General features: G+C 40.0%; 1 protein-coding gene across 1 annotated transcript in view; it reads left to right on the top strand.

Annotated features, from left to right (window-relative positions):
• The window catches only part of CRHR2 (corticotropin releasing hormone receptor 2), a gene marked incomplete at its 5' end in the record, with an annotated part of 167879 nt that overhangs the window by 6816 nt on the left and 136675 nt on the right, over nucleotides 1–24388 (top strand). Inside the window, one exon of the mRNA XM_082306484.1 lies at nucleotides 7131–7224. Within this exon, the coding sequence (XP_082162610.1) occupies nucleotides 7131–7224 (94 nt within the window). The remainder of the gene's footprint in view (nucleotides 1–7130; nucleotides 7225–24388) is intronic.

Below are 24388 nucleotides of genomic sequence, written 5' to 3'. Positions count from 1 at the left end.
CTGCCTCTTGTCCTTTTGCTGTCAACTTCTGAGAAGAGTCTGACTCCTCTGTAATTCCCCTTCAGGTAGTGAAAGACTGTTGTTAGACCTTCTCTTGTTCCAGTCTTGGAGTTAAATTTCACTGTGATAGGTGCTTTTCAAATACTAAAGGTGGGCTCCAGCCCAAGAGTAGCAGTTTAAGGAAGAAAAAATGGATGGAGAGAAAGATAATTCAGAACAAGCTGGTGAGGTGACACTGGTCATCAGCAGTGAACTATCATGAAGTCTTGGGTCAAATGAACATTTTACGGAGGATATAGAGGTTATTGTTGGCATTCCATGGACAGTGAGAGCCGGTATCTCTAGCTGATTAAAGTCTTGATCCAGAATGGGAGATGGGTTTTTACCTTTTTTAGGTGGGAGCATACTGGCAGAGACCTGAAAAACAGAGATTAGGAGCTTGCATTTGATTATCTAGAATTGGGAGAGCCTGTGAATGGAGGCCTTGAAGTGTAGTGGCAGTGTGATAACAACGGATGGGTGAAAGATCTTTGCAGAAACTATTAAGGTAGGTAAGAGTTTGCCTGGGAGAGCTAGCTGAGACACTGGCATTCATCTGGGTAAATGTGACTTTTAAACTTGAGCTACTCTGGATTCCCTGTGTGTTTTGTCTCCAGTGCATAAGTCATCTCGTCCTAAAGTACATGTTTAAAGCAGAAGTGATGGATTGTTCCTTGATAGTGCTTCCTTCTTCCGCTGAATATTAAGGAGCCTAAAACAATGCCTTCTGAAATAGGTGAGTGAGGTGAATATCACATTTGAGCTGCTGGGGGGATTCATAGTAATGTGAATTGGGTGGAAAGAGCGGAGAAGAATTAGTCACAGGTTTGGTGTGAAGACCTAGGAAAAGTGCAGACATGAAGGCAGGAGTGCTGTGAAGGGCTTACTTCCATTCCAGATTATGAATATGATATCCACAGATATGGGGAATGAAGAACAAAACTCTTCAAGGGTGTGAAATTGAAAAGTCTTTCCATTAATCAATCTTATTTGAAGACAGCTGTAGCCTGTGATTCAAATGCTATTTTGCTCCTTTTTAATATCTCATGTTGCTTTCAGGGGGCATGGAGACTTGGTGGGACAAGTCCAGCTCATGGGTGGTCTTAAACAGTTTTGCTTTGTATGCTGTGACTCAGAAAGGCACTTAGCACATGCGTGGTTTTGAGTGGATGAAGGACTTCCTGTCTACATCCCTATTCAGCAGAGCACGTAGGCAGATGCTTAATGAAGGCAGATCTCCAAGTTTCAAAGACAGCAGTGAAGTTCAGTGGGGGGCTCAGTGTAGCAGATGCTTGAGTTTTTTTAATTTATTTTTTAATAAAGATGAATTTAATTTCATGCTTAGAACTGATCATGTGTTTAGTTGCTTTATTGAACTGACGTCCTACTTCCCATTCCATGCACACTTATATTCTCTTTCTCCAGACTTCCTGGAAGAGCTGCAGAATACATGCTGGCCTCTAAGATCATAGAGCAATGTCTCCTGGATCATTTGAGGTTCACTAGCTAGTAGCACTGTTTTATCTAGATGCTTGGATTACCTGAGAGACAAGTAATGACAGGGAGTTGAAAGAGCTGAAGGGTGACTTGAAAAGGAGACTGGTTTTCTTGAACTGTGCTAGCAGTCTTTCCTTTTACTGTAACCTTAGCTGGCTCAGGTTTCAGGTTGCAGGTTCCTGTGAAAACTTGTATTTAGACCTTCTATCACAAATGGAAATTACTTTTCTGGTGAAGCGGAGCCAAATGATTGTGTACTGCCAAATGCCGCTGCACTAGCAAAGTTAAGTTACTGAGTTGAGAAAGGCCAAAGATATCTTGAAGCAGAGGAATGACCTTTTTTGGTTCTTCAACAAGCAAAGTATTTCCACCATGCTGGCTCTCTTAGCACTGTCCTTTAATAAGCATCTCTTTTGCATACATCTTGTGTATGAAGTAACCACACAACAGTGGATATAAATCTATCCTGGCCACAGAAAAGACTGCCTTCCCCTCCTCTCCTAGGCTGGTCTCTGTTTTCCTCTTTAAGTAACATTCTTCACTCTCCTGGTTGTGCATATTCATTCAGGAGATTAGCAGCAAATATTCTGGCTCTCCTCACTCTCTCCCATGTATTGCCATCTCTTGTTAGAGAGAAACAATGTTGGCATTTGTTATAAGTGCATTCCTCTGAATACCTGGTGTTTTTCCCAAAGCATCTGTTTTCACACACAAGTATTGGTGATGGTAGGAACCCCTGCAAAACTTGCCAGATGCCCACCCGCCCTGGAAACTCCCTAGCTGTATTCAGAGTATGGGTTTTGTCAAGGAAGTGTGGGATTTGCTTTGATTTTGCTGCGTCAAGCTCTTTCACTAATTATACTTTCGTGGTGAAGTTAGATGTATGTGTTTCCCTAAACTGAGCTTCTGTGGACACAAACTAACAGGTTTTGCATTTAATTGGACCGCTGCTCTGAGACAGTCCTTCCAAGCGCTCAGGTGAACACTCGATCTCATTGTAGAAATGGTGCATTTGGAGACCTTAACTTAATAAGGTTACCTTTGAGCCAGGAGTATTTCTCAAATTAATTTATTTGAATTGTTTAATTGAAGAACTAAAAATTAAATACAGGTTTTTCTTTTCGTTTTCTTTTTCTCTTTATTTTTACTTCTGGGGCAAAACTACGAAGTCGCACCTTTCTGTGTGCTGAAGGCAATTTCACTGCACTGTTGACATTGAAACGGGGTAGAATTTAAGGCCTGAGCAGACCCAGATGTTTTACAGAAACCCCTGGGAGGAGGTGCAGCAGGAGTCTTAACAGCAGTGCCGCTTCACAGAAATGAAGGGTGGCAATAAGCATCCTCCGAACATGATCCATGCCATTACCATAGATGTCTACTCAGGAGGGGAAAGTGGTTTGACTTTATAAGGAGCACGGATGGCTGGTTTAGACCGAGACCTCATTTTTATGTGGCAATGGAGACATGAGATGGATCCTTCTCTTGTGAACTGTGGCCTGAGCACATGTTTTGTGGTTGATAACTACAAAATTGTTTGGTGTTGGAAGGTCACTTCATCTTACTCACTAAAAGAAAAAAAATAGTAGTACTCCAGACAATTTTGTAAGATGGTGATGTGTTCCTGTCTTCTGTAGCCGTCACCTCTAAGAATGTTTTTACCTCTCCTTTTGTTTATAGTGTCTAAAGAAAATTTAGGAAGGATTCATCTAAGTTACTCTGTCCTTATAGTGGGTGAGACCCAGCTAATGCAGTCAGTGGAGGTCAGAGACCGATTCATTTCAGCCTAAAGATTTAAAATATGGCAGATGAGCTGCACCTGAAAAATTCCTACTTCTCTTCCTGAATTGCAAAGGAATCCCCGGGTAATCAGCTCAGCTGATGCTCTCTTTATTTTGAAGTCTGAGCTATTTGAGATAAATCCTACTGCTTTTCTGAGAGTGGCTTTCTGATGAGATGCTGTTATAGTTCCACAGGATGGATTTCTCTAGGACCTCGTAAGTACCAGATACTGCATTTTTTTGAAAGGGAGAATTTTTGCTCTGTTACTTTGAGACTATGTCTCAGATGTCAGCACCTCTGCTTTTGTTCGGCATGCCACCAGCAGAGGTTTTACAGGGAGGCGTAACAGATTTTTCTAAAAAGCTGGCTTTTATTAGGCAACTAGAATATGGTATCTGGGAATTCTTACGTGAGAATGGGACAGCGGAGCATATGCATCTGTCCATGTTTGGCAGCATTCGCTGCCTCTGAGCTTACCTCCCCCATCTTGGCAACAAATTTTGCACTGTCATGTGTCATCTTTTTCCACTTCAACTCTTTCCTTCAGTTTCAGTCATGCTGACTTCATCTGCTCTGCTGCTGCTTATTGCTAGATATTTAAACTTACAAGATGCTGTCCATTGTATCTCTGTGGTAGCCCCGTCCCAATATTGACAATTCTGGATCCTATTCATAGCTTTGGAGTCTTGTTTATATTACTGTAGCCATTTCTTACATGCTTGAGAGAAGAAAACAACTTCTCCAATGCAGGTGAATTACAGTACCATTGTTCATTTGTTTTTTTATATATATATATCTGTCTCACTACTTAGTGGAATACAGTAATCTTTCAAACCAGGACTCTATGTTAATTGTTTTTAAAATTAAGTTACAAGTCCTCTCTAATCTGCATGAAATAACCACAAATTCTGGTAGGAACTGAGAGGAGGCAGCACTATGATGGGTCAGATATTTGTCTATGCCCAGAGCTCTCCATATGGATACATCGAGGCGTGTTACTTATATCATATAATGTTGCATATGTGTTTTTATGACTTCATGTTAGTAATTTATGACAGTACTTTTGTGACAAAGAACAATTTCTGCAAAAATAAGCGTTGGAAAGATTGGAGCCCTTCCGTTTGCAGAGGAGAACACACGACTATTAGTGTCTTGCAACTTCTAACAACGTAACATAGCAGTATGTTACTCTCTCTTAGGTTGTTGCCCTTTTCATCTGCCCTTCCCATATCTAGAGGTGATCTTATGGTGAGTTCTGCTCCTTGTGTCACGTAGTTGCATGCCCCCTGACAGAGGTGAAGACCTTTCATGGATTAATGAAGAGCAGTGACCATGGCCAAGGGGAAAGGTCTAACAAAATGACCATGAGAGCCACAGACAGTGACGCACTAGAACAACTCATCCACTCCTTTTCTTAAAGTCCTCTCAGATGCGAACAGGAAGTTGACCAAAGGCTCCATATATTGTTCTGAAGAGTCAGAACTGGCCTGCAGACTATTAGTTGGTGCCCCTGCTTTATAGAGTAAAGGACTCCTTTTCACCTTAATCTCTGGCTCAGTGCATTATTTTTATTTGTTCATAAATGTCTACAGTGGCTCAGAGAAATTAAGATAGACATGCATGTTTCAGGTAAATGTGCAAGACAACGCAGAACTGATTTGGTGGGAAGAGGTCATGGAATAGTAGCTGTCTTAAGAGAAATGCAGTTTGAATAAAGTAGTACATTAGTTACTCAAAGCAACTAATATTTCAAAATATAAACACAGTCACAGGCCCAATTATTTATCTTTAAAATTCTACATTACTTAAATATTTCTTTTTTTGCAGTTCTTTATTATTTTTAAGAGAGGTTTTTAGGCTTTTGGGGTTTGTCTGCTTTAAATACAATTTTTAAAAATTATCACACACAAGAAAGCTGTTCACTGTGGTTAGTGGAGAGAAAACGAAAGCAAAAGTAACATAATATGTGGAAGGCGCTTTTCCCTCTAGCCAAATGAATCTAAGTTGACCCTAAAGCAAATGTGACATTTAACCTTTCTTGTTCCTACACATGCTGTGCTAAGCTTGACCTCTGTCTGTTCTTTCCCATCATCTTACGAAGTGGACAGCTGAACATGCAGTGTATTTACAGTACATGGAGATGTCTCAAGTTTCTTCTTTGAAGTGAGACAGTGCTTTGGCCTGTGAGGTAGCGGAGGGGCGGAGGGATAGAAGGGAAGAAATGCCTCTGCTATGTCAACTCACGTGACTGGGTCTGACATGAGACATGACCACTACAGAGTCTGCTTTCTGGCAGGCTCGCCTGGAGTTCTGCGCCTTGTAAGATGGCATCTGCCCTGGCTGCAGAACAGAGCCATTGCCTTTCTCTCTCTCCTTGACCATGCGTGGCCAGTACCCTGGAAGGCTTTGCTATGGGAGGCAGGAGTTCGAGTCTCCCTAGAGGAGAAACAACAGCTTCACGGTGTTTATTTGAGAAGAATGAAGTCTGAGAAAGGCTTTTTTGTTTGTATTTCAAGACTTCATATTTTGTAAAATAACAGCAAAGTGAGAAATAGATAGAAATGGTATTGTATAAAGATCAGTTGTTCTTTAGAGACCAACATTGCTGATGAATTCTATTGTCATGATCATTTGCTCCATTTCTTATTAAGTGACAAAGAATTCAGTGACATAAAAAGGGTTCTGCAATCACTTAATGCCTCTTAAGGCACTGAAAGGTAACGTCAACATTCAAGGAGTATGGTCGTTTCCCTGAGTAAAAGCTGTCTGTATTATGTTAGAGTCATTCTGTGTAAATAGAAAAGCAAGGGCATTTTGTGTGTTACCACGGCTTTATATCCCCTCAGAAATAGTCAGGAAGATTTCGTGTCATAGTTTGAAAATGGAAGTTTCTGTCCTTGATGTGTAACTCCTGAATTTTTTCACCACGTTTAGTTCTACCTTTCTTAAAGGGCTTTTCAAGAGCTTCTCTTGCTCCAAGCAGTATCCCAACTCAGCTGTACATTGAGATGTACAGTTCTGTGGGCTTCTGTCCTTTGTCTGCAGCGGTCACTTCAGTAATTTCATTTCTGAATGTGAAAATGACAATGTATTCCTTGGATTCAACTCTAAATATATATTTCCTAAAATTTACTTGGGGATGTACTATTGTCCTGTACTGAACCTGCAGCTTTCTTGAAGTGCCCATGTTGATATTACTGCTCTCTTTCTCGCTAGCATTTGCTCTCAGTGGAGGGCTCGGCACTCTGAATTCTGAGGGTCAGAAACTCGTGTCTTTTTTACTGGCTAAAAAGAGCCAAGGATCACCTTACAGGGATGCCTGCTTTTCCTATACAGTCAATGGAAGCACTTTCCTCAAGCCTTCTGAATTGCCCTTTGCCAATTGCTGTCTCTCTTGAATGTGTAAGGATCTTTAGCACCCATGTAACCGTTAAAAGTTAGTTGAAAAAATTCCACGCATGATCTTTAATGGGATGTGATTCATCTTCTCTATTTTAGGCATCTACTTCTAGGTGAGATAAGTTGTGTCCTGAGCTTTGTTAATGTTATTGACTTGCTCCCACAAGAAGAGGTCCAGGATAGGTGGTTCATTTATAGATGCCTATGTTTAGTCAGATGAATGCCACCTGATGTCATGGAACTAACCAAGTATAACCGTAAATCTTCTCTGTCATGAGGGGGTATCTGTACCTGAACCAATTTTGAATGGGAGCTGCTATAAAAGTGCTGGGGATCATTGTACTCATGAAGGAGAAAATCTGTCTTGTGCTGCTGTTTTACTGTTTGTTTTGTTTTGTTTCTATCTGTTCATCCAGATAGTTCTTCACTGTGAATCTTCTGTGAATCTGCCCTTGTCTGTTCTGCTGGAAAAGTACTGTGAAGCTTTGTCAGCCCACACCAATGTCACAGGTATTTATTCCTCCATTTCTTGTTGGCTTCTTGTTACTGTAGGATCTGTTTTCAAAGTGTCCTTGCTCCAGGAACATCTTTTCTTGCTGAGATAAACATAGTGCATCCAGCCTTGGGTTTTCATTGGCAACAATGTGCAGTGGTGTGACATGGAAAGAAAACTTTGAATTTTGCACACCTGGAAATAGCTTCAGGTGAACTACTAATGATAGCACTTTTTTATAACTTAATCTGTTCAACTGACTATACTCACCGACTGATATGATAGTTGAAGGTCAGTACAGTTAAAGTGTCTGTATGCAGACTGGTCCAGACTCATTGCCAAAGGCTGTCCACAATTCTTCAAGTTCAGCATGGGACATCCAGGTTGGGCAGGCAAAGACAGGTGGATGTGCTAGTAAAATCCAGCCCTTGTGTGGCATTCACTGTAGAAACTGGGGTGCTCTGACCGGACTGACATCTCGTATAAGCTAGGGATGAACCTTGGACCATTTAAGTCAGATCAATGGAGTATTTACCATGAAAACCACCAGTCCTTCAAATTAGAACACAGTACATATGTTTAAATTCAAAACTTTATCATTTCTGTTTCCTGATCCCACCATCAAGTCTCCAGAGCCTGACTCTAATGGTTTAGGTAAGGACAGAAGGCTTTTCTGACAGAGAGGTAGGGCAGGGGCACTTAGGGGCACTGGCAGTGGGGTAAAGGAAATATCCCATACTCTCTAGAAGACTAAGGGTAGACAGCAGGAAGGAGTGGGGGGAATATGGTGCCTTTGCTTCTCTCATACCAGTTTTTGAAAGCAGGGCAAAGCACTGATTCTTTTGCTTGATTCTTGGCTAAAATGCACCAGCACAAAAATGATACTGTAAGAGATGTGAAAATGGCTCCAGGTTTGCTTCAGGAGTGGGAGAGGCACACTCACAGCCACTCCTCTGTGGAGTGACTAAAGAGGGGGCCGTGCTGCAATGAGTGATGCTATTAGGGGAAAAAGTAACTTCGTTTCTTTCTCCTTCACTTTTCTTTCACCCTGGTAAATCTTCATGGAGGGAGGAGTTTAAAATATCTTGTAATAATGTAGATATTATCATTCAGCCAGTTCTTCAGCCCTGAAAAATAACAAAGGAAATGAGGCTCAAGGAAGAAAAAATCTTTCAGTATAATATATCAGATCAATTATGTTTTACTCTGACTGTATCAATTCCTTGAGGACAATAAGCTCATCTAGACAAGCTGATCAGACTGAAGTCTGAAAGTTGTGTTGCTTTAACTGCCTCTTAATTTGCATATAAATGGGTGTGTTGACCTGTATTATGAATCTAGCCTGAGCTCTGCAACTTGTTCCATTTTGTTCCAGGGAGCAACTCTGCCTCATGTGGTATATTTGCTTGTATAAATTTTAATGACCATCTATTCCATTCTGTAGCTGGAAACAAAGGAAATACAGATGAGGTTCTGTGAAACCTTCCGTAATTTTGGACCTTTCTTTCAGGTTTTCTTTGCCTTTTGAATATTTTTGTAAATATTATTGTAAAACTTGCCATTAATTCATAATGTATTTTTCCTTGTCCAGAGCTTCTATTGCAAAAAAACCCAAATTTCACACCAGGCTGTCTTAGAAGTTGGCAAACAATCTACTTCTCAATTGTTGACAAAAAATAATTTTCTGGGCTATTTACGTGATGCACGAACACAGGGCATCTTCTCAGGCTGAGTGCAACTACTATAATAGCATTTCAATATGAAAAGGGAAGTCACAGGAGCTATCATTGTAAGGTATCACTGATCGAAAAGGTAAAGCACTGCTCTGAAATTAATGAAACTTGATTGTTATATAGAGACAATCCAACATGCAGCTTTTCTAGAACATACCTTCCCATGATGCTTGCAACCATAGCCCTTTCTGCAGCATGCTTCAAAGTCCCGTAAACCTCTACCTTGCTTGGAGCATGGGCTTATACATACAGTAAAACCCAAAGCTGCTTCATGTTCAGACCAGTTGGACATAAGCCCAGACTCAGGCATAAGCATGAAGTGAACTTTAGGACATACTAGGGACAAAAGTTCTCTTCTTTGCTTAGCGTGGGCCGATGTACTTTTCTCAATGATGTGGTGGATCATCAACATGGTGCTTCTAACCACTACAGGTTCTTTTTGCCTTCCATGACAGTTGCAGGAGCTTCAAAATGGTCTGGACTACTCAGCTATGAGTCTTCTCATTAAAAATGGAGGTCTGCAATATAGTGATACCCTCTTCATACTGAGTAAAGTTCTAGTTGGTAGTTAAAATCCAAAACGTGATTTCATCCTAAACTAGGATCTAAAATGGAGCAGAAATGAAATGCTTTTTCTTTAAAGGGATCCAAGGATAACAAGCTCCTGTGACTAAGTGTACTCTAATTTTTTGATGTCCAAAATTAGGTGAGCTGTGTGCATCCTTCATTTTGAACCCTCATAAAAATAAGGATATATCACGTTGAAACATTGCTGTGCTCCATTCAGCAGCATGGATGTATAGAACCAGACCATAGAGTCTGCAATGTCTGAGTCTTTTCTCTGACTCATGTTCTTTGACACAGTGCAGATACCATATTTTAGAACGGAAAAAAAATCAACAAAAAAACCCCAAGGAGAGCCATATTGAACAATCTTTATTTATAGCTGGGAGAACAGTAAACATTAAAGTTTTGTAATTGGTTATCTTCCCCATCTCTTTTCCAGAAGATGCTGTTAATTAGTCCAATATGTTAATTTCCGCCCCCTATAATTACTAACTTCACCCCCCAAATATGTTCTCACTAAGTGTCCCAAACAGATGGCATAAAATGCTTTTGAGAATTTCATGTATGTGTAATTTTACTGAATTGCTGAGTGAATGACATTGTAAATTCAGTCTGAAATGATTTAAACCAAGCAATACTTTTTCAGAGTTGGAAGGCAGTATAACTCACTCTCTCTTTTGGGCATTATTTCCTTGAAAAATCCCTGGATGACACCTTCATGATTGCTTGGGTGCAGCTTTTGAGCTTGATGGGAATGCATGTTTCTATTTGTGGACCTGAAGAAGAATTTTATTTAGTTATTACTTTGCTTTCATATGTAAGAGGAATTGGCTGAAATGGCAGGATTTTTCTACAGTGACTCAGCTGAATATGTTTCTGATGTTGTAATCTCCTGATATGGTTCGGCTACCATTACAGTAATACCCATGATGACCGGATGACTGTAATTCTATATATCTGTATGATATATGCACTGAGTTATAGCTTGAATTTTTATAGGACTGTAAAGGAAGTGAGTCCTCACTTCACACTGATATTCCATGGGTTTTGTCATCCTTCCCTTCACATCCTTTGACTTTCCCCTCTTACATGTTTCCACTAGAGACTACAAGTCTTGGCTTACATCTGATCCTACTCAATTTTGATCTCTATGGAAATCTTTTGGTCCCACTGTTTGGTCCATTGACATGTTTGTCCACACAATCTTTAAGACAAAAATCATCAAAAGATGATTCATCTGAAAACAAATTTTGTCCAAAAAATAAACCAGAAGGTGGATGGCCAGTGCTACTGTGCTGATTGTATCAGTATAAGAACTACATTCTCTGTTTTCCTTCTCTTTCCTACTGTTCAGTCACTTTGAAGATTGTAATTTGCATTTATGGTGTTTAAGGCTATTCAGACAACCCAGTAAAAGAGAGACAGCAGATCAGATGTCATGCATTTCATTTCGTGAAGTTCTGGGATTCACTGAAAGGAAAAACTATTTGTTCCCCCTGGTGACTGGATCCTCTTGAGGTGAGGGTTGGTTCCTTGCCCTCATTCTGGTCACTTTGTAGTACAGTGAAAGACTGTTGTCTCACAGAAATGGTGTAAACCTCCTGATTCTGAGTGGTGCAGGATTCCACCTGTACAAATTCTGGCTTATACTACTCTGATGTTGTTTTCTCGAGTCTCTGGGGAAGCTCTGGTTTAAAGAACATGTTGGTGGGTGTGGGAGGAATGTATCCAGGGATGGATTCCAACACACAACTCCTCAAAGATGCTTGTCAAGTCGCCAACTAACCTGACATCACTCGGAGATTGCCTTAATTTCACCTGTTGCTGGGACAGCGTCTTATAGTAGAGGCTTCTCCAGCACTTACAATAGCACAAAACTGGGAAGGTATGAAAAATGGTCTTTTCTTATTCTTTGTTCAACTTCTTTGTCATGGTATAACCCTGGTAGGCAGCTAGGCACCACGCAGCCACTCACTCACTCCTCCCCTAGTAGGAAGAGAATCAGAAGGGTAAAAGTAAGAAAACTTGTGCGCTGAGATAAGGACATCTCAATAGGTAAAGCAAAAGCTGTGCACACAAGCAAAGCAAAACAAGGAATTCATTCGCTGCTTCCCATTGTTCAGCCATCTCCAGGAAAGGAGGGCTCCATCATGTGTAACAGTTACTTGGGAAGACAAACGCCATCACTCTGAATGTCCCCCCCTTCCTTCTTCTTCCCCAGCTTTATATGCTGAGCATGACGTCATATGGTGGGGGATATCCCTTTGGTCAGTTGGGGTCAGCTGTCCTGGCTGTGTCCCCTCCCAGCTCCTTGTGCCCCCCAGCCTCCTCGCTGGTGGGGTGGGGTGAGAAGCAGAAAAGGCCTTGACCCTGTGTAAGCACTGCTCAGCAGGAACTAAAACATCCCTGTGTTATCATCATTGTTTTCAGCACAAATCCAAAACGTAGCCTCATACTAGCTACTATGAAGAAATTTAACTCTATGCCAGCGAAAACCAGCACGGTCTTATAGGCCCCACACCAAATCTCGTCCAACACATCTGACATACGTTTGTACTGTTTCTCCTGAACAGGCATTGGTGTCAGAGTCCAATACCTTCTGACCAGGTTCTTTTAGATATTCCACGTGTGGCGGGTATGAAGTTTAATGACAAATTTACTTATTTGAAGATAGTTGATGTTCTGATTTAGAAGTGATACAAAATATACTGAAAAGACAATACAAATGTAAGTTACACTTAGGAAAATATGACAATTGCAATACACAGTTCAATCACAATACCAATGTGATCCTCATTACTGGTCTCTATAATATGCTCACCATCAGGACACTGGGTATCCTCAGTCACTGGGAAGGAATATGTGGGTTGAAGCCAGCTCAAGCCCATTGCACTCTGCAGAATTCTTCTGTTAGTTGTTTAGGTTTTATAGTCTCTGTTGGGCTGAGCCATGTATACACTCCCCCCATGCTGGTCTGCCTCACTCTGGGAGACATTAATACTCTTTTAATGAACTCAGGGAGAAATATTTACACCATCAGTTGATCCACTCAACTGTTGATAGCTGTTTATCTAAAACAGAGGCCACCCTCCGGTCCCCTTCATGTTGAAATAAAGTCAGCTTCTTTGCAACAGCCGTGGTCAGTCACACCCGACATCATTATTCCCTGAGCTTCATGGGCACAGCACCTCTGCCTGTCTCCTCTGAGCTTTGTTCCATTGTAGGGATCTGTTGGTCAGTCACAACTGGCCAAAGCAAGGTTCATTCGAGAGAAGGATTTCTGAAACCTCATGCCATTCTGAAGCATGAATCAAACTTCCTCTCTGGTCACCGTCACACTTCAGATAACTTCTTAATATGGCTATCAATGCTGAGCTACCAAAGACATCCTCTTGCCTAGAGGCCTCATAAACCAACTACAGATAGCCTTATGCTCAACTGCTGTGGAATAAGTTATTACCACTTTTCAGAGGAAACTGTTCACAAGTATGCTAGACAGCAGTAAAAGCAACTTAGGAGAGGGAGAGAGAGCATGTGTCTTTGCAGGTTACTTTTTGAAGTGTATATTGAAAGAGAGTAGCTGATAGCTGTGCGTTTACTGCATGATCTTTGTCTTTCAAGCCTAAATTAATGAGATTAAGATGCAAAAGTGCTCTCTGTGACAAAAAAAACCCAAACAACATGTACATAAGGGTTGCTTCAGACCTTTGAATACTGCTTCAATGTTATGGATCTGTTTTTTTTTCCGGCTATGACAAGTACATATCTACAAAGTAAATAAGTGTGTGTGTGTGTACTGGTGGGAGTATGTGTTTGTGGTTTTGTATAGTGGTGGCAAAACCACATAAATTGGGGAAAAGTAGCATCCTAAAAATGTGGATTCTTGTTGAAATTAAAATTTGAAAGATTTCTTTGGAGAACCAATTAAATATGTAACTTAATTTTATCACTATTTTATAGATTACATTTATATTAACTTGAATTTGAAATACTCATGCACAAAAAAAAAAAGTAAAAGGTTGTAAAGCTTCATTTCAAACATTAAAAACTGTCAAGTTCATTTTTTAGAAAATTATTCCCTATCATTTTGATAAGAAAGAGTTTGAAGGCTTGATGCTATGTTTGTGCAGTGTTTCTGCCACCTTGAAGCTGACCATTCATTACAATGCTTTTATTTCCATCATTTTTTGTTTTGATGTTGTCCCCAGATAGATCTGCCTCTGGGAACGTGGCACAAGTGCAAGTGTCTCTAAACAAGGTTTTGTAACTATTGTGAAATAGTGGACCTTGCAGACTCTGTGAATGACTTAATTTTTAAATGATTCCGGTTTTCTTGGAGTTTTATTCAAACAAAATATGAGCTTTCTAGGTTTTGGTTATGGAGGATTTATCTGTGTTACTTTACTGGAAAGGGTGCTCTCATCTGTGGCTAGAAGACTTCCTTTTTCATCCAGATTCTTTGTACTGTGTTCATTTCTAACCCAGAAGCAACACAGGCCTTTTCTCAAGGCAATCTCCATGCCTATTGTAACGGTAGCGATCCTGTGCATGGTCTATTTGTCTGTGGTAAAGATACTCAGTGTTAAGTTGTTCAGTTCAAAACTTGGTTAGATTTTTCCCTAGGTTCACTCTTTAGATCTGACTGGGACTTCTACTGATCATGAATCTCTGCAGATCAGACAGGTGTGACCATCTTGGGCTTGCAGATGTTTCAGTATGGCTTTGTTTGCTGGTCTTAATACCACTGTCCTGATTTGCTGTTAATACAGGCTCGGGGGTCATTTCTGCTTAATGCGTGTATGGAGGTCACCTCTGTGAACCAGGCAGCTGGGACTGAACCTGGAGTTTCAGAACAAAAGCTAATAGCTGAAATTAGAAGTGCTTAGGAGCCATTGCACTGTAACTGGGGTTCTCATGCATTCATAGGGTGGGACTCATCTCACATATTACACATCTGAATATTTGTGTTTACATGTAAGTCTGAGCTCCCATTATTGCCAGCGGAATGGGATTTAGTTGCCCTCACATCAGTGCCCAGTACCCTTTGAGATGCTTTAGGGTAACCAAGACCTGCAGGGCTGGCAGATCCGACACAGAATCTACAAGAGCCTTCTGCCCTCTAGAATAGCTGCATCTGGCTGGAGGGATATCTCAGGGCATGAGTGGCACTACGTGCCTGTGTGTGGCCATCTGAACCCTTCCTTAGATCTCCATTGACTGCACTATATGAACTAGATGTCTAGAAGAGCATAGACATCCCTGTATAGGCACTTCCACACAGGAGTTTATAGAAATCTGCATGTAGTCTGCAAGTTAGGAGTTAAATCCACATTTGTAGCTCAAATGCATGTCTGAAATCTTCTCTGACAAGGTGATTTAATCACAAATGCTTTAGCTATCAAAAAAAAAAAAAGTCATGGGTGTTTTGCCTTAATGCCCCTGCTGCTGAGTGCACACAGGCTGTAGATTTTTCTTGGCTGACTGTTGTTAATTTTTAGTAGTCAATCAATCAATTTTTTTTTCAATCAATCATTTTTTTTAGTAGATGAAAGCTTCATGAGAAACTTATTTGATAACTTGCTTTCTATCCAGAGCTGCAAAGGTGAGGCACTCCCTGCTCCAGGGGTTATTTATTTCTGTACATTGCACTATTCTGTTTCTTGGAAACAGAAGATTTGGCCTCGTTACATCTCTAAATATCCCCCCACAGTAATGACATGGCAGCAATTCTCACTGTTTCCTTTCTTATTTTCCCAGCAGGTCACATCAATGAGCACTTCCATTTATAATGATACTTGGATGAGCTATTCATTTTAATGTATGCTTTGCACTCTCCTCGCGTCAGCCTGCTGGCTGAAGCTACATGTGCTGCTGCTGCAGCTGCCTGTGGGGCACTTAGGAATGTGCTTTCATCACATCCACACAACCCAGTTACGGCTCACAGGCATAAAGTTAACCTTGAACATCAGCGTTTGCATGATCAAAGCTCGAGCTAAAGACACAGGCAATCTTCCTAGCACTTCTTATTTTCAGATGTTGCAATAACACTATTTAAATAGAGGTGATGACGTTGGTTTACTTTCCCGTTGCCTCAAATGACATACCAGGCAGTCTAGCACTGCTTTCTTGTACTTCCCAAAATAAAGCTGACTGTGTTGTATGTTGTTGCACAATTTGTATTACTGCCATTGGTCCTTATAATTTAAAAAGTTGCATTTCTTAAGTCTGATGCAGTTCCAAGCTGAGGATATGGAAAAACTCTCACATATTAAGAAACTATGCAGACAGTCCAACAAGTTCTGTGGTCCAGTAGAGAGGATTATTTAGAATCACAGGATCATAAAAACATTTAGGTTGGAAAAGACCCTCTAAGATCATCGAGTCCGACCATTAACCTAACACTACCAAGTCCACCACTAAACCATGTCCCTAAGTGCCACGTCTACTTTGTATGTTTGCTGTAGAACGGAAATATTTATGGTGGTTTTGGGTTTTTCTGGGGGGCAGTTGTTTTTGGTTTTGGTTTTTTTTGTAAATGGTTTATGGCTGAGAAATTTAAACATATCTTAAGGTTCCCACATTTACCCTAGGTGTCCAGAGGCTGATACGTTATTCCAAAATTTACTGCAAAAAATCTCTAAGCTGTGTAAATGAGGCTGTAAAGTGCGCAGCTGTTATAGTGACGAGAGCCACACAGAGAGTTTTAGGGGTTTTGGGGGGTGGTGGCGGTGGCTTTTTTTTCTCATGAGTAGCTATTTTTTGTGGTTTGGCTTTGTGTTGTGATTCTGCATGCGAAACATGTTTCAGGAAGAATTTGCTCCAGTGCCTTGATCCTGCGAATGGGTGCTTTTGCAGAACCTCAGGAAACTACCAAATGAAGTAATTTTGTCTTAGAAGAGTGACCAACTACATTGGAAGCAGTGCTAGTGATTTAGGATGAAATATCAACTCCCCTGATATCAGTAATCACTTTCCTCAGACTTTACATTATACAGGAAGGTAACAACACTCTGAACATCTTCATCAAAAGAGTCTCTCAATGGCATCAGCTCTGAACGGACTGAAAAGAAAATCTGTAGCACGTCTGCCTGGAGTCACTAAGATATTGGGTATGTGAGTCTGAGGGAGGACTGCAGAATGGGGTTGCTGATGGTATGAAGTCAGGGCAGATCCCATGACCCTCTTAGATACTAGAAGCGTTTACAGTGATCAACCTGATGGCATTGCTGTAGTGGTTCCATGTTGCCAGCCTGGGATGCTGTGAAGAGTAAGGAATAGGAAAAGTGAACAGTGTAACATTTTAGAGGAATGCAAATACCACAGGCATAGCTCATAAACAAAAACATGTCACAGTGGGAACATGCCATGGAGTTTTGTTTCCTATTTCAGAAGAGTGGCACACCTCAATCCTGGATCTGTCACTTCTGCATGATATGTTCTCAGCAGACTCTCAGTAATGACTGTTACAATGCCACACTTCATCAAATATACTTAAATCTTTGAATTTATACAGTTGGTACAATAAATACCATTTGCTGAATGTGGTTTCTAAATTAGATATCTTTTTTGTACACTTGGCAGATAAAAATATACTCTGTAGAACCTCTCATTTTGTCAAGTTCTACTAAACAGATGGAGTGCCTTTTCTGTTCACATGGAATCACGTCAGTGAATCTGGTCTTAAATGAAAACACCTCCTGTCCTTTAAATCAACATTTTTCTCTAGGTTTGTGGGTTGATGAGCCCTTCAGGCAGTGAAATAACACTGTGGCCAATCTAGAGAGCAAACCCACATAACAATAGTGATACTACAAACTGCACTATTTGGAAGGATGGGCGGTTCAAGAGGATGTCTAATATATATAGTGCTGGAGGATAATTATTATTAGGAAATGGGAGAGATGGGCTAGAATGGGAATTTTGTTGTTGCTGTTTCTGATTTCAATAAAATGCTCTAGACCTTATGACCCCATGACTAAGTTGGCTCTCCAGTTTAGGAATGACCCTCTAGATGTGCTCTTGTCGACATGCAGTAGTTGCCTTGCCTTTGTCTCCCTGCTTTTGACAAAATGAATGTTTCCATGCTTCTTTTGGAGGAGTGTCCCTGAGCCACACTCAGAGCCAGATTCACCGTAGGGACAGACCCAGGTGAGACTAGGCTCCATCCGTTTCTTTGTGAAGGTATAATCATAAACTCTGTATGTCTTAGGCCTCTGTGTATAAACTCATACCTGCCAGCACTGCCTTACTTCACTAGCATCTACGGAAAGCAAAAAAAGAGGGTGACCTACTATCTGTTATTAGTATGTTGCAAGATGTGCTCGAAGCTGTTTGAGAAGCCGGTGGATGGTCTGAGGAAGAGAAAGTGGTAGGATGCTTCATACTTACAGATGCCGTCATGGCCTACCGTGGACTAGAATGTGAACATAGACAGTAGATCAGAGGTTCAGCTTGCATAAATCGCCTATTGTAAAGTTGCAGCTGGCAGCTCATGCCCCCTTGTTTAGTTCTCAACTGCATCACTTGGTCGACCTTTTCTGAATAAACTGTGTTATGCATGGAATTGATTTGCCTTGGCCTCCAGCCCTGTGGTGGGGACATCTTATTGTATAGTCCCATGTATGAAAAAATAGTTAAGCACTAAAGCTAGTCAAAACGCAAAGCTGACCTGTAAAGCTCCAGCTCTATATTGTTCAGCTTTCTTATTCCGTTACAAAATAAGAACTGTGCGATTTTTTTTTCCTCCAGGCATTCATCTTACTCATTAAACTGTCAAAGTGTGGAAGCTGGCTGTATAAGAAAAAGATAATGGAAAATGTTAGCACAGTTTATGTAAGCCACTAGGACCTGAACTGTTCAACCACTTCACCTTGTGTAAATCTTTACTTGTATGAGAAGACTCATTCAATACAGTGATACACTCCACTGAGTAATGTTACTCATGTGCATAAACATGTTAGACAAAAAGTTTGTTTATGGATGCAAGTATTTCAAGTGCACATACCCATAGCTAAGAGGAAGAGACAAATGAGAAACAGATTCCTAAAGGTGTAAATGCTATGTGGTATCTCAACTCCTTTAATGTGCTACAGGAATTGGATTTCATGACTCTAAATAGCACTGCTGTAAAAAACCTGCTAGCCTATCTGTGGATTTGTTTGTCCTCCCTAAAGCCCTCTAAAGAACACCATAGGGAACGGTACCATTGCAAGGCTCTGTCTTCTTCCTCTTGAAACTCCATCTTGTGCAGATGTCCCTGGTACATAAGGCCAAGCATTTAGAAGACGACCTTGACTGCTAACACTGTTAAATGCACGGAGGTTTACCATACGAGAGAAACCTCCTCTTGTTCAGGAAATCCTCTGAGCTGAATGGAGGCTGGGAGAGTGCTTATGTGTCTCCTGTTCCTGTGTTCTTCCCCAAGCATCCACTTAAGACAGGAAGATGTAGTAGGTGGACCTTTAGTCAGAACCAACAGGGCTGTTCTGGTATTTTTAAACAAGCCTATTTTATCACTGGGTATATAGAGGCAGCCTAAGGTGCACTCAGCTGCAGATGTCTGCTTTGCAATGTCTAGAGTTACAGGAAATTAATCATACTCCTAAGAACCTTCTCTTTCTTTGAAAGTACCCCTGAGGTAATTGAGCAGCATGTGGAAGACTATTACTTTCTGTGTTCTGTGTAAATAAAGGGGAAAGAGTTAATATCAGAAGGGAGATATAGTTGCAATATCATTATTAATCTGCTCAAGGAGACTGCTTGTGAGTTCATCGCTGTGAACGTGGGTATGAAATCTCTAGATGAATCCTAAATGTGTAGCCATACTTCAGTGGGCATCAGGTCTTTAAAATTTGTATTAGCGAGCTAAAACTAAGATTTCTGGCTAAGATGGGTGGCTTCTTATCTGAGCAATTTGTTGTGGTGGTTTTAATATACATATATGTATATGTATAAAATTCTCTCTATGTATGTATAAGTATATATAAACATCCGATTATTTTAAGAATAAAAAGTGTCATTATGCTGAAATTGTCCTTCTTCCAGTAGCCACTGGGTGAACTTTGAAACCTTTGAGTTGTAGGATTTTAGAATACGATGGGTGTTTTTTGCATTAATCTCTCCAGAAAAGTATATCCTGTTCTCTTGTTTGAGTTACTTTAAAACTTTGCACAAATCTCCATTTTCTTCATGAATAAATAAAGTCAATGATTTATGCAGGATGCTCACCATTTGCTTTCCCATTTCTCCTAGAGGCTTTAAAAATGTTGAGTTTCAGAGGGGGGAAATGCTATTTTAAATGCCACGGTTGCTACCTAAGGTGTTTGTCATTTCTGCTTGGGAGAGACTGCCCACTTCACTCAGACCAGGCTGGTGTTCTCTCATGTTGTTTTGATTGATTACTGTTCTTTTTCACTTAATTTCTTATAAAGCCTTCTCAGATCCAAATGTAAAACTCTTATTAGCAGAAAAGATATATTTTTCCGAGTTGCTATAAAATAGCTTATTATGCTAGTTAGGATACAAATCTCTGAGATAAGTGATACAGAAATTCACACAGTATATGTACTTTTTAAAAAAAGTGATGATTTTTCTGTAAGAAAGATGACAGTCAAAATTAATATAGCTATCATCTATGTTATTAAACTTTTTGGCTACTATTTCCCTAACCTGGAGGTTAAGATTATTTGACCGTTTTCAACAGGGAGACAGAGAACTCGGGGGTATCAGTGGAAAAACATGCAGTAGAAATGATTATGCCTTCTATTTTTGTGTTATAATCTTTAGAATTTCATCAAGATCCACAAGAAAATGAAATAAATGTGTCCATTTTATTTGAGAAAACACACCGTTGAGGAAAAATGCATGCAGCATTACACAGTATCTATTACTTTGTTTTTCTGCAGTCCCATAAGCAAAGAATACTTGATTTTTGATCTGCATTGCAGATTTCGGAGCGCTTTTTAACTCTTCATCTCATTTCAGGAGGCCTGCCTCTGTTATGGATTATTTCACTTTAAGTCTACCATTTTCAGTTACTTCTTGTTTCCAGTGTTACAACAAACAGGAATATTTTGTTCTAGTTAGCTTTCCATAGTTTAAAATTTAAAAAATTAATAGCAAAAACATTCTTACAGAATCCATGGAAATTGAGGAGTGGATATTTTTATCTCTGTTTTATATATAGTGAAAAGTTAAATGATTTGCCAAGAATTCAAAGCCAGTCACTGGAGGAGTATTAGAACTTGAGACGTTCTCACTCTTCAGCCTGCCTGCGGGAGTTGGTTGGTACTAAAAACATAGCAATTAAAAGTAAGCAGCTGAAATTTTTGCATTGCAAAAGTTTTAAATATTCCATGGTAGCCTTGCAAGCCCACCTGCAACGTGAGAACTTTCTAATTGATTGATGTTATTGCTCTTGCTTTTAGCTGGAGCTCTTACGGGTTGATACTTTCCTTTGATCTTCAGAAATCTTGGAGGCCCAAAGGTGATACTCACAGTTATTACTCCATGGAAAAATAAGGGCTTAAATTTGGATTTCAGTGGCTGGTGTGAAGTTCCAGGGAATAGAATTAATGATTTTGGGGAAGGGAGTGCTGAGGTGTTCACAATGAATAATTATTTAGTGCCTATTGGAAACACAAGTAAAGGCAAGGGAGATAACTTGCCCAAGATCACAGCGTTAGCTAGAAGTGGATTTGAAATTCCTCTGTCTCTGCCTCATCCTCTAATAACTACTCTTTTCCCTTAGAGGAAGAAAAATGTGGCATTTTAATGTAAAGGAAACAAGGTATATACATTTTAGCATGACACTGACGGTGGCTGGCATGTTATATGCTGTAGAAACACCTTTATCCCGTACTAGCCCACCAAAGACCTGATGGTATTTAAAAGGTTTGCATTTGTATGCAGCAAGGGTAAGGTGATTAGCATAATAAAAATGCATGTCCTCTTTATCTGCTACATGTATACAGCTCTTCATTGATATGTAAATGCTACTTATGGATGCTCTGGATTGTCATGGTTATTAGTATGTTTATTGGATGAATACATTAGCTTAACTAAATAATGGTCAGTATAGACAAGACTGTCATGGAAGAGAATAATGATGTGGGCAAGCCAACAACTACTGAAGTCTTACCTGATCATGTCCAGCCTTCATCTGATCTACAAAGTTGGCTTTGAACAGTAGCTGAAAATTCTCAAACACATGAAAAAACCCTGACAGGAAAAAATTGAAACACAGGCCAAGTGACTGGAGTTAAAGAAAGTTGTTGAGTCACTCTGGTCCTGAAGGACACCGGTGAACTGTTGCAGGATATTCTGGCACAAAGCCTAAGAGGAGGTTAACTGGGGGATTTACCTCAGAGAGATATGTGGCCAAACACCTCACCACATGCAATTACAGAGTTTAATATGAGACAAAAATGCTGCTAGCCTTGTTACCATGACAGCCTTTGGTATATACAGCACTTTTCTTCCTGGAACATCTCAGAGCGTCTGTTAATAAGCATCGGAAGTGCTACATTCTTAAGCTCTTTTTGAGTTTCTCTTCATGTCAGTGCAGCCTGAATCAGTGGTTCCTTCACCTTCTACACTCTGTTCTTGGTAGCTCATTTGTTGTTGGGTCAAGTGAGCTGTGCAAACATAGGGGCTCAATTCTGCCAAACACTCTCATTAGTGCTTCTTGTACTTCTGTGGCTGACAGCAGAATCCATCTTGGAGTGCCATCACCTCTGGCTTCAAGTAGTGGAATGCCTCTCCACATGCTTTTTTTCTCCTATGCTTTCTTTATTATTTTCAAGGCCAAACTTAAAACATTTCTTGTTTTCAATTGTTGGTTTTTTATTCAATTTTTTTAAATTATTTTATATGGGCCTTTAGCCCATGATTGCATTACACCTTGCAAATAACAGTTCTGTTTTGTAATTACTACCCTTTGCCCTCTCCAGCTGAGTTACCAGGAGGTAGAGGAGACATAGCCCCATTAGCTAAGTGCTACCAAAGACTTTGTGTGGGGAAGCAATGTTTTTCTTTCCCAGGCTGTATTATGGGTAATTTCAAGTCAGTGTTGTTTCGATTCCTTCTTCCCACTGCTTTCCTCTTTATTTATTTTTTTAAAATCAGGAGTAGTTGTGAGACAGCGTCTGCGTGCAGATAGGCATCCTTGACCCTTACAACTCTGCAGCTGCTGCCTGTGTTGCATAGCTGTACTTTATTACTCTTGATTGTGTGATTGTGATTGCCTGTGGTGAAATAAACTTGCTGCTCCTTGCAAACGAAGAGATTTGGCTGAGCTGGTTCCTAATAGAGAGCAGAGAGGGTAAAGAGTCAGTGCTAATTTGGAAATTTCACTGCATAGGAAGGGGCTGAGAAGTTGAAAGATGGACAGACAGACTATGTATTTTTTCCCTCTTCTCCAGGTTCCTCCTTTACTCTTTCTCCTCTTCCTGCTCCTTCACAGACTCCTGAGATACAGGACATCCCATCTCTTGCTCCATCCTTCTCTTTGACCCAGAGGTCCTCCTCTATATCTTCTTTGTTTCAGGTGTCTAGAAGTCCCCACCAGTCCTTATTTATCTTACTGAGCCTGCTGAGCTGTTAGGAAGATGGGGGTGATTGAGATGAGATAGAGCAGGATCTAGAGCTGAGCTTTGCTCTTAAGATCAGGGCTGGGGTGGATATCTGGAAGATGTTAAGGTTTTCTTCTGCTGCCATTTCTGCACAAGCTCATTGGTTTAAGACTTAATGGAGAAGCAATTGTCATGGAATATTACAACCAAGATTTAAAAAAAAAAAGTGCTTTTAAAACTTACTTACATTTATGTTTATTGGATGCTATGTCAAGGTCACGGTTTAAATCTGAAATCTTTAGGTACACCTAGAACAGCAATATTTTCAGTAATTGTTAGCATGGCAGAGTATTTAATGACAGACACTCTTTAAAAGTGTCAAGAAGCACTTAAACATGATCTTTTTAGTAAATTAATTTCTAAATATGACCTAGATTAAAAATAACAAAACAGGGTAGTAGAAAAGCAATATAAAGTTAGTAGTGTGAGTATGCACCTAGATTCAGTGCCTTTTCTTTCAGTTCCCCTAATGTACTGAGGGGTTCCCAAACACTAAATATAATTACAGTCAGAGTGTTTGCTATTCCTGTCTGTTTAGGAATTTCCAACACAAATTCTTAAGGCAATGATAATGTAAAATTTCCCATAAGCAAAAACAAACTTAAAAAAAAAAGAAATTAAAATCTTAATACTTCTGGTTGCTAGTAGATGTCTAGGTAAGAATAAAACAAATTTTACCTTTAGGAAGATTTTTACTTTATAAGATTTTGAAAATATTTTGGAAACTACTTTCAAGTGTATTAAAACCTTCAGAAAAGATAAAACAGACCTCACTTAACTGGCTATTTTTTTAATTAAAAAAAAAAAAAAGAACATTAGCCTGGAAAAAAAGCAGCAGGATGTTTTACTTTGGGTATAATCAGATAAGTACCTGTTATCACAGCCTATTTTTGAGAAGACATTTCTTCCCTCTCCTCCTTTCTTAAATGCTGAAACTGATTTAGGCAAAAGCAGTTTGCTTTTAATTCTAACTAATGGTCCTTTGTTAGGTATCAGAAGAGATGGAAACTTCTCAGTCTGTGCTAATCTTATCATGATTGACCACATATATTTTTCAGTAGTTGGCTCATCTGTTGACAGCCGAGTCCAGTGAGAATATAAAACATATGGAGTGAAGACCAAATAACCCTCAGGGGGGATCAATAATAATCTGATGGGCTCTTCATTTCCAGGCATCCCTTGGTCACTGGTGGGTGGTGGAACTTCCTCTGGAGCTCACCAGTTCTGTTCTAGACACATCCCAGAGAAGT

This window comes from Platalea leucorodia (genome assembly GCF_965183815.1).
Source record: "Platalea leucorodia genome assembly, chromosome: 1".
In the NCBI taxonomy this organism is placed as follows: domain Eukaryota; kingdom Metazoa; phylum Chordata; class Aves; order Pelecaniformes; family Threskiornithidae; genus Platalea; species Platalea leucorodia.
Note: the sequence above shows the minus strand (reverse complement) of the source record. Positions and strands in the feature narration are given on the sequence as shown.